The sequence below is a fragment of the Dysidea avara genome, chromosome 9 (genome assembly GCF_963678975.1).
Source record: "Dysidea avara chromosome 9, odDysAvar1.4, whole genome shotgun sequence".
NCBI lineage: Eukaryota > Metazoa > Porifera > Demospongiae > Dictyoceratida > Dysideidae > Dysidea > Dysidea avara.
The window spans coordinates 35151625-35167729 of NC_089280.1; the positions used below are offsets into that span (position 1 = coordinate 35151625).

The 16105-nt window shown below is 39.0% G+C and overlaps 1 protein-coding gene and 1 long non-coding RNA gene across 5 annotated transcripts in view; one reads left to right on the forward strand and one right to left on the reverse strand.

Annotated features, from left to right (window-relative positions):
* Positions 1-16105, reverse strand: part of LOC136267732 (E3 ubiquitin-protein ligase NEDD4-like) — a 330028-nt gene that overhangs the window by 170024 nt on the left and 143899 nt on the right. For all 3 annotated transcript variants that reach the window (XR_010706728.1, XM_066062892.1, XM_066062891.1), the window contains one exon: positions 9691-9756. Coding sequence is in view for 2 of the 3 variants with exons in the window: in XM_066062892.1 (XP_065918964.1) it covers positions 9691-9756 (66 nt within the window). In the remaining variant the exon portion in view is untranslated. The remainder of the gene's footprint in view (positions 1-9690; positions 9757-16105) is intronic.
* On the forward strand, positions 1670-4026 carry LOC136266923 (uncharacterized). Of its 2 annotated transcripts, XR_010706372.1 has the most exons (4): positions 1670-2130; positions 2767-2880; positions 2941-3058; positions 3766-4026. It is a non-coding gene; the product is annotated as an uncharacterized lncRNA (long non-coding RNA). The 2 variants fall into 2 exon arrangements; XR_010706371.1 differs by lacking the exon at positions 1670-2130 and having other exon boundaries at positions 2410-2880.

Here is a 16105-nt window from a genome sequence, read left to right on the forward strand (position 1 = left end):
GGTAGTTGTAGTAACATTGATTCTTGGCCACTCCAGATATCAGCTCTTTCAGTTGTCTGTTAGTCTTTCAAGTACTTGTAGTTTCTCGGACGTGCCTTTTTTTTTACAGCGAAGGTGTTTTTGGAGGGGGATATCACAAATTTTTATCAGTCATATAATTGAAAGGTTCAATCCATGGGGTGTATGATGAATTCTGCATTGTAGTGGCGTTGAGACAAAACACAAAGTGATGAACATATATCATACATTCCTAGTAGCTGTGAATTGTTATTAGAACCACAGCTGGTGGAAACTACAATTTATTGGTCAGGCCAAGTAATGGCCACAGTCAGGGTTACTTTATGTTATATTGTTTGATGACTGTTCTATTAGAGTATTTTATTTTGCCTGACTGTTCTATTAGTATATCGATACTTTACCATGAATAAAACTTTCTATGGCCACTGCCATAGAGGCCATAGTGTCCTAAGGACAACTTAGAAACTTGGTTTGCCACTCACAGCACAAGTATTAGAGATTACAAATGTGGAACACCAGATTATACTATTTTCATTTCAATACACAGACACATGCATACATCATAGCACAAGGCACACACAAAAGGTGCAAACACTATACATACTATCCATGTCCATGCATATACACCACATAATATTATTGGTTGTACTTGATGTAAACAAGTTATTATCACAATGCTCTCGTAGGTGAGCTGGTCAGTGCTCTTACTTGGTGTTAAAAAGTTCTTGTAATGCTCGAAACAGAAGTGAAGGATTATCACTGGCATCATATTCAATCACAATAATTGTTGCAATGTGAAATCAATATTAGTTGCTGCTTACATACTGTATCATCATTGTTATGTTAATGTGCATGATTTATCTCACTAAATGATCACCTCTTTTGTTATGTTTGTAGACTGTACTGGTGTGTTTCAGTATAGAGGCAGAAACCTTTTCTGTTACACCTTATCAGTCATTAAGTCAAGTAGCCAAGTCAAGTCATTAAGTCTAAGTCCTTGACTCATGAAATTAGGTTAGGTAATCCTAAGACTGCAGCACATGTTGCTGTCAGACCTTCAGTGCTGGTCACTGTAAAGTGTTAATAATAACAGCTGAAGCTGGGAGGATGGGAGCATGTAACCCAGACGTTTCGTGACAGCGGAGACCTGAGGATATGAGGACGTACACATTAATGTGCTTTTCACATGCAGAGCCAACTACGGGGATTTGCTGGGATATGCATATGCCTCGCAAGATACTGAGTTTTTTTAACTGAGATTTCCCTTTGAAAATTTTTAATAAGCACCGATTTCGTTAACTGCATGGATGATTTTTAGCTCAAATATTTTGGAACAGCTAGCTGTTCTTCCATACAAAAGTTACTAAGACAGTAAGAATAACTCACATTATTATGCAGCTATCAATGTAATCCCCGACTACCACTAATGCGCGGGCTGAGGTGGGGAAGGTGGGGATTTGCATCACTAAAAATTAAAATTCCCCACCTACTGGGGAAGTACAACCCCGACCAAGTTTCGACCTGGAATACTGGGGCTAGGAGGGGATTTGTACGGCCGTGTGGTGTTGGTCTAGTGATGAGTTAGTTCGAGTGGATTCTGGTATGAACGTAATAGCTAGCACCCGAGACACTCCTTCCTAAACTGAAAGCACACACCTTTGGCTTGGCTGTCTAAGTGATTTTCTTTAGTGAAGAAAAATCCCCACTATGTCGGGGAAATTTAGTGATCAATTCCCCCACCATCCCCGACCTTTCCCCACCCTCAGCCCGTATCAGTGCTAGTCGGGCATTACATTGATAGGTGCATTATACCTTAGATGGAAAACTGCAGGAGGAGACAACATCATCAGACAGACCAGTGGATTCCTCAAGGGTATATCATGGTAGATTAATTGTGTACTGGCCGGTGTCTTCGGACATAGTTGGCCAAAGGACACACGGTCACGAAACTCGATCCATAAGAGTACCGACGCACATTTGCAAGTGTTCACGTGCACTAGTGGAGGTGTGAAAGGGACTTTCCAAGGAACTTTCCCTACTAACACTAGTGGTATGACCAAATACGGAAATAGTTGATTGTGAACTACTTTGCGAAAGTGTGTAGATCTAACTGTAAGTTAATATCGCTTATAAAATGTTTTTGTATGTGTGTAAACATTAAAGGTGCGCGTGTTTCAGTCCTTCCCTTCAGTCTGACTTGGCTGAACTACATGAGTGAATTAATTAGAGTTAGCAATTGTGTGCATATTACGTGGAACCTCAGACGATGGTTGCTACTTTATATGGTCATTATGCACCTATCAATGTAAAGCCCCACTACCACAGGTATAGGCTGAGGTGGGGATTTGCATCTCTGAAAATTACAATTCCCCACCTACTGGGGAAGCCGGTATACAACGTTGCCCCCATGACAAATCTCCCAGTAGCAAAACCCGGCCGGGGTTAGTTGGGCTTTGCACAATCACCCATCGAGTCTGTCACAGTGTAGCTATTCCAGTTCCAAGTTACTTCGAGCGGGTTTTAGTGATGACAGATAGTAAGTCAGCATCCATGAAATTTCTTGGATAATGACAATCCCCACCACCTCTGGAAACTTAACAGTCCATTCCCCCATCAACCCCGACCTTCAGCCCATACCTGTGGTAGTCAGGCATTATATTGATAGGTGCATTAAATGTGCTCCTGTTACATACTTTGTTGTTTATACTATGAGGTCTTAACTGCATGACATTATCCTGCATTTTCAAGGTCTCATTATTGTGGTCTACTGCACCATCAACACCATATTGCAGACGTCTGTGTTATGGGCAGATTGGGACCAATGGTTATATGTATTGTGATTATAGCATCGTAATTCTCCAGGTCAGTTTCTTTCTGTTTGAGTATCTTGAGTGTTACGTGTCCATATTTTTGTCTTTGTAGTGTCCACTTTGCCAACTTGCTGTTTACAGATGTGTTCTCAGTAGTGTGGGAATGTGTGATATCGGTTATAGATATAGTCATGAGTCTTGACCGGAGGTTCCAGGAACTTTGGCTGCAGGTAAAATATAAACAAAAGTGACTATTTGTTTGAGTAAGGAAGGTTTTTTGGCTGCATGATGACTGGCAATGGTCTAAATGAATGGATTTGATTGTGTTCTAGAGTCAGGCACGTGTTACTTTATGTAAGATGTTTGGTGTCCCAATAGCTTAATTGATCTAATAGTCAGACCATTTTCTTTCCCTACCTAGTTACTGGGATGAATGTGCATTTCATGATCACATCGAAGGTTCTGTAAATTTAGCAAATGAATGCTTGAAGGTCTGTTTCTAATATTTCAGTGCAATATGCATTCATATATTTTTGCAAAAATGTACTGTAGTCATTGAGATAATGCATGCAATGTAATCTAAATTCAACTGAATTTATTTTTTAAAATGTTACTATGCTTATGTACTATAGTAACCATGGTAACTAATGTTTGTTGGTAAAAATGCATTTGTCACATATCTCCTTAACAAACAAGTGTTCGAATTTTTCAGACATTTGTCCCACCACTAGTTATTTTACAGATCAATACTAGTAATGGCTCTAACCACCAGTGTCCAGATCATGAGACTACCCTGATTATGAAGGTGTCCTGGTTTTGATGTGCAATGAGATTTCATAGAGCCTTTGACTGCTTGCTTAATGTGCTTTATAGTGCATGCCAAACTTGTTACCTAGGTTTAGATTGACCACACAATTAACGTGTTGTTTCTTGACAGGTCCAGTGAAATTCAGACATTGGTTTATTGGAGGTAGGCATCCCATTAGCTATGCCAGATGACAAACGGAGGATTTGTGGACCGCCTTTGTTGCACCCCACCCCCACCCCCTTCTTGGAAGCACTGAGGATTGGTGTCCCGTCGATGGCAGATCCAACACTAAGAAGTAAAGCTAATAATCATTCTTATTTGTCAACCAACATGGGACAGTTTATTTTTAAAAGTGCACTTTGTGAAATACTGTATTGTTACATTTATCAATTTAATTAGCTTGCGTGACATGTGACATGTTAATCAGTAGCTGTCTGGCTTTACTGTGCGTGAGCACCAATTCGTCAGAATGTTAGAACTCAGTAATTTAGGTCCGAATTGGGAGTGACAATGTCTACACAAATAAAAGCAATCACGTGATAGTACATGGGTGGTGCTAAATGGAATTATCCTGAAAACACTCTCCCTAGGGAAGTTACGTTCTTTACGCTTTCACAATACGTTTATATGGGTGTTGGGTTTGTGTCCATGCCGCGTCTTTAAAAGTTATCGTATGGATTAGGTGTTTGGTAAACAAAATCCGCTGTACAGGCAATCTAGTACTAGAAAACTCCTGTGCCAGTATTACTCCACAAAAGGCAGTTATATTCAATGATAATAATATGATGATAAAACTACCACAAGCTGAGATATCAGCATAATAAAGTGAACTTGGTCTTATTTTTGCGGTTGCGACAAGATAACCATTCTGGTGCCCGCTGTACAATACATTTCTAATGGAAATGATTGCATAATGAAGACTAAAATTGCAAAACCGTCCCTACACGTAAATAACTCACGGTAGTAGCCGTGCATGTTTTAATTCTGGCATGCGCTTTGTAGTTTCTTGGCCGCGCACCTCACTACCGTGAGTCTTGATATCTTGTAGCATGTGAGTGAGGTGTGTGTAGTTTTTGTCTTGTAGTATTGGCTTAGCTACACATGCATTCCTCCCTTTCAGAAAAACAATTTATATCTGGCTTTACCTGTGAGGTAAATCAAAATTTAATTATGACAACATATAACATCAAAATACTTTGTGACCAGATCTGTTCCCAATTCCTAGGTTTGACTACTCATAACTCCTTGAGTTTTTATCCTGTCACTTTCATTTTATACTACGAAGTAGTTGTATGTTAGGAGTGTAATGTGACCACATTTCAGAGTGGTACCATATTCACAATCTGAGTTATGGATTGCCAAGTACACACAACTGGAAAGGCTATAAGACCTCTTTTTGCAGATCTGGTCACATTTCGTAGTTGGTTGCTTACAGTGTGTGTTATTGTTGTGATCTAGAATAGCAAGTTCAGTACGAACTGGTATTCCATCATGCCAAAAATGCTGCCACCTTGGGATACTTATTTCAGCAGCAAGGAATGGAAGACCTCCAATAAGCAAGTATGATGGAAACTAGTTAATGTCTTAATGTCCCACAGCAGTGTATTCTGTAGTGCTACCTTGCATAAAGCATTGTGTGCAATACTTCCAGGTCGCAACCATTTCTTACTGTGCTCTTCTTCTGGAGACAGTGTTGGATGAAAACATTTTAGGAACAATGCATTAGGATCATTATCCGACTCCTGGACATTGGATATAATTTAAGGTGTACAATAGATTTCCATTTTTCCACAAGTAGTTGTGCATCACCATTACATGTTTGCGCAGACCACCACAAGTGATTAAAAATAGATTGGATTCATGGGAAGAGCTGACCACAATGTTTTGTTATGCCCTTCTGCCTAATTTCTTTGTAAAACTTTTAGCCAAGTGCCACACATCATATTGATGAGGGTAATCTGTTTCCATCAGGGATGCTACACCAGCGTGTCTGTCTATAGCTATGGTAGAGATATCAACATGTTGTACTGTCAATTTATCAAGGCATTGTCACAATCTTTCTTTTCTATAGCTACTGAACTACCAGTTTCAGTACATTGCACTAAACTGTAGTATTGGAGTAGGTTCGTGGGAGAGTCCATGAGGGTTTATGTGCAGTATTTAGCACTATAACCAGGACTGTCACAACAACTATCACCAGATAGGTGTAACTGAATCCGCCTTGAGTATTCCACTACAGCCTCCCATTGCCTTGTGTAGGTGGTGTGCACAACAGGATACACATACTTTTTCTGGAAGTCATAATATCATTTTTCACAAAACATTGCTGAATTTAACACATCTGCCAAATTAGCAAGCTTCAGACCACAAAGAAGTAGAGCTGTAGCCAACAGCCGGTTACCAGCTGGCATATTGATTTACTGTTGGTTGTGACTTCCAGTGTAGTACATGTCCATCAGGGCATATACCATCAACCACCAGCATTGTACCTACAGTGGAAGTCTTGAACTCTACCTCTAGACCACAACTATGACACTGTTGAAACAACATTAACAACTGAGACAGGAAGACTATGAATTTTCTATCTCCAGCTATGCGACCATCATCCTCCTGGATGGTATCACTGTCATCCGGATGGTATGACTCACCTTGCTCTTGTGCCCTAGAAAGACAGTCAACTATTAGCATGCAATTAATATAAAGATTCTTACATTGCATTGTCATCAAAATTAAAACTCACTGTGGACTGTGCGGGTGATGCTGGTTAGATAGGAGAAGAAGCAGCAAAGAACATGTCAGCCTGCGTACCAACATCTGTTGATGGTACTGGCTCTGGGTAGAAGCATTACAACATTCAAGCTCAACCATTCAGCACACAAACTTTACTGCTCACAAACACTACAACATTCAGCAGCAGTAACATAGCAAACATACAATTGCAACAAAGATTAGCACATTCAGTCACGAAAGATCAATTGTAATGACAGATAGCATTTAGTGATAACACACAAATCTTTGGACTGGGTAGATATTAGACTTAATTGTTCAGCAATTTGCTTGCTCTGAATTTCCCCCAAGTAGCTAGTTGTAAACAATTAATAACACGCATGAACATGATAAAATATGTGACCCAGGATGGGAAAATTGGTATTATCGCCTATTTAAAAATATTGAGAAACGCCGGTTTTAAGTAAGTAGTGTATTGTAGCTTGCCAATGGTTGAAACTATGTATACCAAATTTTCACACGTTTTACACCAATTCTTTACCTTCCAGAGCATCCACTGTGCAATTTGCCAACAACTAAGTTTCCTGCCATTTTAGATAGTTTTAAAACCATGGTTAACTGTATCAGACAAGCTCCACAAGGAGGAAGCAGGTGGGGGCCTGGAAAGAAGGCAAGAGACTGTTTTAAAAATTGAAAAGGAAGGCGTAGGGATGAATTAGGCCAAGTTATGGGTCATTTAGGTCTCAATACTGGCTAAAATGAAAGGAAATTCACAGTAGAGGTATTTATTCAACACCGGGGAACTGTACAGCTACATACAGCCATCACCAGCCAGACCAGAGCTCCATTAAGGCCTCACACTGAACGTATGGATTGCCACTGGGCTTGAGAAAAGCAGCCAGCAAAACAAGACCTAGCTGATTTTGAATGTGAAATTAGGTAGTCTATTCCAGAGTGGATTATAACGGTTGGCCATCAGACCAATTAGTCCGAAGACCGCCCAATTACCTACTGAACCAGTCAAGGAAGGTAGCTAAAAGAGATTGATATACTCTAATAGGACAGTCAGCAACTCTAATAGAGCAGTCAAAGAGTTTCTAAAAGGGTGCACCTAAAGGTCCAAAAAAGCAAAAAAAGTTGTCTAGCTTGGGGAATTGAACCTGCAGCTTTTGGTGAAGTACAACCTGCACCATTCTACCTCATGTTCCCACACTGTTTAAGTGGCTTCTAATGGGCTTTTAAATGTACATGTACTGCAGTATATTTGATATAGACACATGTCACAAAACATTACATCGGATAATTTCATATCAATCAACACAGTGTTGATTTATTATGTATGTAGCTTAACAGTAATGCAGTGCATGGCTGCTAAAGGAGTTTTGGGTATCAAAATACTCACACCCAAGCTTTGAAAATCCAAACTCTTTCAGAGGGCTTGCTCCAGCTTGGCATGTTTACGTTTGCTGCTAAACATTGCCATACAATGTCAGATCATGTCAGATCAACTATGACTTTATCAACGAAGACTAATTATAATCCTCTCTGGTATATTAATGTAGCTTTGTGTTCTGGGTACAAAATCCAATATGCTGACATGGGAAAAAATACCGGTTTTCCCAGACTGCGTCATATCTGTACCAATAAGTATTTAACTGTATCTGCAGCAAGCAGAAATACAATACACAAACTTCTATGGCACAGTATTACCATTATACAGTATATGTATATATTACATACACAAATGCAACTTTAGCATGGACATTCAAACCTGCCACTAGGGGTTTAACTCGCATATTGCCTGGGTAATATCACTGAAACGCAGTTTGCTCATGGCTTTGATTCCCAACCAGTATATACTTTGACTTGTTATATTGAGTGACACTGAGCGTTTAATTGTGGGTTTGGGTTTATAGCATGCAGGCTCAGTGTAGTTACTAAGTTGACAGTTACCAAAATTAATAAAGAACAATTCATTCAGACAACAATGTGTGGATGCATACTTCTACCCACCACTTGTTAACCATTGAGCAGGCCATGGAAGGAAGGAAGGAATGCAGACTACTGGCTACATAGAAATAGGTTAGTAAATTTGAGTACTTAACTAAATAAATAATTATAATAACTTACCTTCTGCCCCAATAAGTAGTAGGCTTATTAAATTAACAATTTGAAACTCAATACCACAATCCTAACATTGTTGAATAACATTCTAAGGAAGATTTGATTTTAATACAAACTGTGCAGCAGTATAATCTCTAATGTAAAATCCCTATTACAAATGACACAATGCCTAAATTCTATGCATAAGTAAAAGTCACTATGAAAAGAGAAGAATCCATGATGATTAATTATCAAATATTTCATCATAGTCAATACCTTAATGTAAATAAAGCATTTGATTGTGCCTTGTGCTTTATTAGCATCTTGGCCATACTCCTTGTGCTTTATTAACTGTATAGTACTTGCGGCAATGCTTCAACATTAATATTATAGTTACCATTCTTGTATATTAGGTTTCACATGCTTTTCAAAGTTGCTATTGCAACATGCTTTGCTTTGTAAGAATTCTTCTGCAACAATTTACACAAAGAAACTTGTCTACAGTAAATTTTAGTGTAATTTTGGGGAGGATACGTATCTTTCCTAAACTCCCCAAAATGACATCCATGTCTGCTGCTCTACAACATGTGTAACCTTCATTGCCAAAGTTGCTCTCCCACCCAGTGTTTGCTTTGCCCTCACCATCTCTGTTTCAGAGACTCAAACTTTGGAGTGAGACTTATCACAGTTAAACCTCTCTAATCTGGCACCTCTGTAATCCAGAATACTTCTATAAAATTGCATTATTTTATGTACCAACAAGACTTTTTCTATGTAACACTACCTTGATAATCTTACATCCTCACTAATCCAACATAATTTTCTATAAAAGTCTCACTGTACCAACTTTGGACCTTTATCATTAAGTAATGTTCTGCATTCAGCCTTGCTGCACTCCTAATCAATTACTTTAATTGTCTAGTTATTTTGGCCACCTACTTGTTCTCTATACTGACCATCAAAAAGGCAGCCAAACTAATTAGAGTTAAAGTAATTTTAATTAGGAAGGCTTAATGTAGAACATTAGAGGGTCCAATATGAAAATGTTTTGTAGTTAGCTGTATTACCATTCATTCTTGGCCACCCCAGATATCAGCTCTTTTATCTGCCCAGATACTTTTACTTCACAGAAACACAAACAAATTAGGAAATTAGGTATATATCCACTTAGATGTAGGGATGCACCCAACATAATTATATTGTATATAGCAATTAAATACTTACATAATTATGTAGTACATCTGGCAGAGAAGGTGCAGTGGGAACACATCTTTCTGGTGGTTGCTCATCCTGTAAGTATATGTGTCAAAGTAACACCCTTTCATAAAACATAATGAACTTAAAAATAGTCATAATTTTTTTCATAATTACAAAACAAAATATGTCTGAAAAAAAAAGGAAAATTAAACATGACAACAAATGCTATAAATAGAATCTACAAAACAAACTATATAACCACAACGAATAAAATACAACGAATAAAATACAACTACTGGGAAAGGAGAACAACAAAGAAAACTACAGGGAAAGGGAAAAGTCATCATCACCACCTTGCAGAGCCTAATACCTTAAAATTATTTGAGCATTATTCACCCATAAACAAACAGAGTTGCTGAAGTAGACTTCTTCTGGCCACCTTAGGTGAAATGCCACTACGGGTGGTGGTACGGTCAGTAATAGTATTAAGAAACAACAAAGCAAAAGGTGTCCATATCCCAAAACTTTCCACAACTAGTGCAATGAAATCACCTCCTGCCCTCTACACAATAGCAAGGTGCTTTGAGTCCTTAGCCACCTCTCCAGCTGCAGCAGCCACCCCAGCACAGGAAGTGGAGGAAGAAATATGAGCAGGCTGAGTAGTGCTGCGGACAGAGACATCAAAATAGGCAGGACGACCAAGTTGATAATCAGGATGGAAATGTCTCGTGGACGTGAACTGTCATCAAAAGAGGCACGTTGCTCTTTAAGAACTTCTGGATGATCTTGTAATAAGGCATGATGAAGGATGTTAACTAAGGCATCATGCGACGGATTCTCATAGGACCATGGGAACAGCCTAAAAGATGGTCACCAAAGCAATCTATGGCAGAGAGGCATGTACACAATGGGGAAATGGGAAACAGAGAAACTCCAAGCTATAGACGCAAACCAACAATGAACTCTGGACCTGGGATAGCTAAACCAAGAGAGGTTGAAGGAATAGCTTTAAGCCAGCCACTACTGGTGCCAGAAGAGCGAGAAAGGGCATTCAACCGAGCACGGTCCCGAATACTGCAAGAAGCAAAATGATGATTATGAAATGGGAATGTCAGAGAACATTGCAGCAGCAGCATCTTCATCAGGGAAATGAAGCTGATCTGAAGCAATTAACAGAAGTCTAGAAGCTAAATCACAGATTGTCGTAATTAAATTTTTTGCCATTAACCTACCATCACAGTAATTTCTTGGCCGCCACCTTGGATTTCATATCTTTTTTCAACTTGGCCTTTTTGGGGGCCGCACTCTTTTTTACAGCTTGGCTGTTTTGATTTAGATTTCGTTTTAATTTCTTCGTTTTTTCTTCATCATTTCGCACACTTCACAAAATCCACCATAAAACACGAATTCGAGCTCCAATCGGGCTGAAAATTGGCCCACTTAAACAGCTCATTAAGGCCCAACGTTGGTAGGAATCCGATGAACATTCACAGAGTTATGACCAATTATTTGCGTAAAATAAGGTCGAAGGTCTGTCATGCCCACAGGGTAAACCGCTTGGACGAATGAGTTAAAAAGTGCTATGTAGATGGAGTAACTATCGTAGGAGTGCCTTTTTGTGGTTTGAAAGGAATCGAGATAAAGACCATGGAGATATGATACAAAATCCAACCTGTGCCACAATTAAGCGATCGATTTTTATGAATACAAAAACTATTAGTTTTCACGCCTATTAGGCAAACCACTTAGAGCAATGAGTTTAAAATCAGTATGTAGCTAGAATAATCATCTAGAAAGTCCTTGCAGTAGTACAGAAGAATCGGATTACATACCATTGAGTTATGATTCGAAAGGCAACTACGTGTAGCAAATGCGAGATCGAGATACTCTAATAGAACAGTCACCCTAATAGAGCATTCAGCTATGTTTATAACTTGCTCCATTATAGAATTATATTACATTGCAAGTTATTTTGTAGGAATTCAGCTACAAACAGTTAATCTGATAAACAATTCAGCTACAAACAGTTAATCTGATAGACAATTCAGCTACAAACAGTTAATCTGATAGACAATTCAGCTACAGGCAAGTCACCCTGTAGAGCGTTCGCATAGAAACAAGTCACCCTGTAGAGAGATCAGCTAGAAGAAGTCACTTTGTAGAGAGTTAAGCTACAAACAGATCACCCTGTAGAGAGTTCAGCTAGAAAAAAGTCATCCTGTAGAGAGTTCAACTACAAACAAATCACCCTGTAGAGAGATCAGATAGAAGTTACCTTGAAGAGAGTTCAGCTACAAAGAAACCATCATGTAGAAAGTTCAGCTGCAAATAAATTACCGTATAGATAGTTCAGCTACGAACAGATCACCCTGTAGAGAGTTCAGCTAGAAACAAGTCATCTTGTAGAGAGTTCAGCTATACACAAATCACCCTGTACAGAGATCAGCTAGAAGTCACTTTGTAGAGAGTGTTCACTTTGCAATACAAACCGTCCCACCACAGCTCATTTTCTGAGTGGCTGCCCTGTGGCATTGACTCAACAGAGGTATACATATCGGCATAACGAAGTGCTTTTCGTTTTTAGCAACTAAATTTGTTGAAGCCTTCACTAGTGCTCCTTTCATCAAAGTGTTTGCAGATTTACCAGATTTCCATGCTGATAACACTCCCCAGTCAACAATTCCAGCAAGTCTTTTTATTACCCCCTACCGCCCTGATATTGTAATTTACAACCCTCAGAGCTCATCCATTGCACTGTTGGAATAACATGTCCGCTAGACTCTATTCATCATATTCAGTTGGCTCGATCTAGAAAACAGAACAAAACTGATTACCTTCAGTTGTTGGCTGAATTTGATTGCCTCAACATCGCTAATTATTATGAAACAATTAAGATAACAGTATTGGGGCATTACCAAGTCTCTTCTACCCAGAACTTGGTCAATTTGTTTAGATTTATCCTTCCTGAGTTAAACACATCAAAAAGTGGAATCAGGAGTTGGTTAGATGAAGCAGCCTCTGCCAGTATCTCTGCCTCTCAGAGGATTTTCATGGCGAGACAATGTAAAGAGTGGTGTCTGAACTAGATACGTAGTTAGCTAATATTGTAATTATCATTGTAATTCTATGTGTATAATTGTGTGTGTTTTTTTTCTCTTTTTGTACCTTGCCATGCCCACAGTAGTGCTCTAGGCAGCCTACTCTGTGGTCACACGCATTCCGAGGTTACACATGCTTCTTTCTTTTTCATTCCTGTACATATTTTCTCATGTTATGATGGCTCTCTCTCTTAAGCTACAAACAAATCACCTGATAGAGAGATCAGCTACAAACAGATCACCCTGTAGAGAGTTCAGCTAGAAAAAGTCATCCTGTAGAGAGTTCAGCTACAAACAAATCACCCTGTAGAGAGATCAGATAGAAGTTACCTAGTAGAGAGTTCAGCCACAAAGAAACCATCATGTACAGAGCTCAGCTGCAAACAAATCACCCTGTAGAGAGTTCAGCAATGAACAGTTCACCCTGTAGAGAGTTCAGCTAGAAACATATCACGCTGTAGAGAGATCAGCTAGAAGAAGTCACCTTGTAGAGAGTTCAGTTACAAAGAAACCATCATGTAGAGAGTTCAGCTGCATCACTCTGTAGAGAGTTAAGCTAGAAGAAGTCACCTTGTAGAGTGTTCAGCTGCAAATAAATCACCCTGTGAAGAATTTAGCTACAAACAAATCTCCCTGTACAAAGATCAGCTAGAAGAAGTTACCTTGTAGAGAGTTCAGCTACAAAGAAACCATCATGTAGAGAGTTCAACTGCAAAACAATCACCCTGTAGAGAGTTCAGCTACGAACAAATCACTCTGCAGAGAGTTCAGCTACAAATAAGTCACCCTGTAGAGAGATCAGCTAGAAACCAGTGACCTGTAGAGAGTTCAGCTACAAAAACAAATCACCCATTAGAGAGATAAGTCAGACAAAGTAACTCTGTAGAGAGATCAGATAGACACAAATCACCCTGTGAAGAGTTCAGCTACAAAAAAACCACCCTGTAGAGAGTTCAGCTACTGTGTAAACAAGTTACCCTGTAGAGAGATTGGCTAGAAAAAGGAGAGATCAGCTAGAAACCAGTGACCTGTAGAGAGTTCAGCTACAAAAACAAATCACCCATTAAAGAGATAAGTCAGGCAAAGTAACTCTGTAGAGAGATCAGATAGACACAAATCACCCTGTGAAGAGTTCAGCTACAAAGAAACCACCCTGTAGAGAGTTAAGCTACTGTGTAAACAAGTTACCCTGTAGAGAGATTGGCTAGAAAAAAGGAGAGATCAGCTAGAAACAAGTCACTGTGTAGAGAGATCAGCTAGAAACAAATCACCTTGTAGAGAGTTCAGTTAGAAACAAATCACCCTGTAGAGAGTTCAACTACAAACAGATAATCATGCAGAGAGTTCAGCTAGAAACAAGTCACTCTGTAGAGAGAATCCTGTAGAGAGTTCATCTACAAACAAACCACCCTGTAGAGAGTCCATGATCAGCTACATTTCAAGTCACCCAGTAGAGAGATCAGCTGCAAACAAGTTATCTGTAGGGAATAATTGACATGTAATAAATGTATGTATTAATATATAATTTGTACATTTACTGATAAAATCAGAATTCGTTAAAGTATTTAAAATCTGCTTCATCTTTTTCTTCTTCCTGTGGTAAAGAAAACAAGAAGCCCCAAAGCTGGCCATAGGCCGGCTTTAGGGTATATAAATACAAAAAGAAGTGAAATCTAATCCAAAACAGCCAAGCTGTTAAAAAAGGACTGCAGCCCTCAGAAAGACTACAGTGAAAAAAGATGTGAAATCCAAAGTGGCAGCCAAGAAATGGCTGTGATGGTAAAAAATAATGACAATTCAGGTGAATTTTGTGCCAAGAGGCTGTGATGGTAGGTTAATGATAAAAATTTTAATAACTACAATTCAGGTGAATTTGGTGCCGCTTGATCTTGGCACAAAATTCACCTGAATTGTTGTTATTAAAATTTTTACTATTAACCTACCATCACAGCCATTTCTTTGCCGCCACCTTGGATTTCACATCTTTCTCACCATAGTCTTTCTGAGGGCTGCACTCTTGTTTTTACAACTTGGCTGTTTTGGATTAGATAGCATAATAGTAGCATACTATCTTGTATATAGTTGATGTACCAGATAGTTCTTGGAGTTGTGAATTACACTGAAGTAAATATAATTAGCTGGCTACAAGGCTAAAAGTGAGCTATATAGCTACAAGTCTACTGAAGTGAACTACAAGGCTCTGCAAGTGTGCTCCAAGTGTAAGTAAACTATAAGGCTACAAGTGATCTTGAAGACTACCAGTGAGTGAACTACAAGCATAGGCTACAAGTGAGCTGCAAGTCAGTTTAAGTGAACTATATGAGCCTGTAGGCTACCAGTGAGCTACGTAAACAGCTACATGCTAGGCTACAAGCATATAGTCTACAAGGCTACAAGTGAGCTACAAGCATAAGTGAACTACAAGGCTATACAAAAGCTACAAATGTAAGTGAATTACAAGGCTACAAGTCACAGAACTGCAAGTGTAAGAGAGCTGCAAGACCACAAGATAGCTACAAAATAATGTTAGCTACAAGCCACATAACTGCAAGTGTATAATGTTGCAAGCCAGCTACAAGTGTAAGGGAACTGCAAGCTTACAAGTGAGCTACAAGGGCTGTAAGGAAGCTGCTATCTTAAGCTACAAGACTATAGGTCAAAAGGTATAATATTGTGATGAGCGTTTCATTTATATATACATTTAATTATTATGTCCATGCAAGGACTCACATGCATGCTAAGTAAGCACCAAAACGTTGGTGTACATTACACAAAACTATGTACACTATAACGCAGTAGCAACTTACCCAACCATGCATGTAGTATAATTATGCCCTGTAAGCATACCTACATAGTTCCGATACTCTCAACTATAACCCAAACTTCGTGCTGCTCTCTGGCTGGGGACCAGCATGAGATAGGTTATACGTAGAATTACTGCTCGTACATATCCATTGATATAATAATAATTGAAAGCATCTAAAGACTTGTAAGCTTTTATTTAGTATATAGCTGCATGAGATTCCTTTGGTGTACATATGTGACCGGCCACACACATCCACTTTTGTGACTTTGAAGTACCATAACTCAATGTAGCAGTATGCCATTAGTCTCACGTTTTCACCTGGTATTGTACTATGCTATGGAAGGACGTTGTGAAAAGTTTGGGCCAATAGTTTGCTGATTAGTCAAGTTACAGCTGGTTAAAGTCAGAAAATTGGATGTGTGTGGAAGCCTTGTTTTGTCAAATTCGGTCACATATATCTACTAGATAGTTGTGTATATCAACATGTTCTCCCTCAGACAAGTCTTCAGAACACTGCTCATATTCAGTTGCAGAGTGA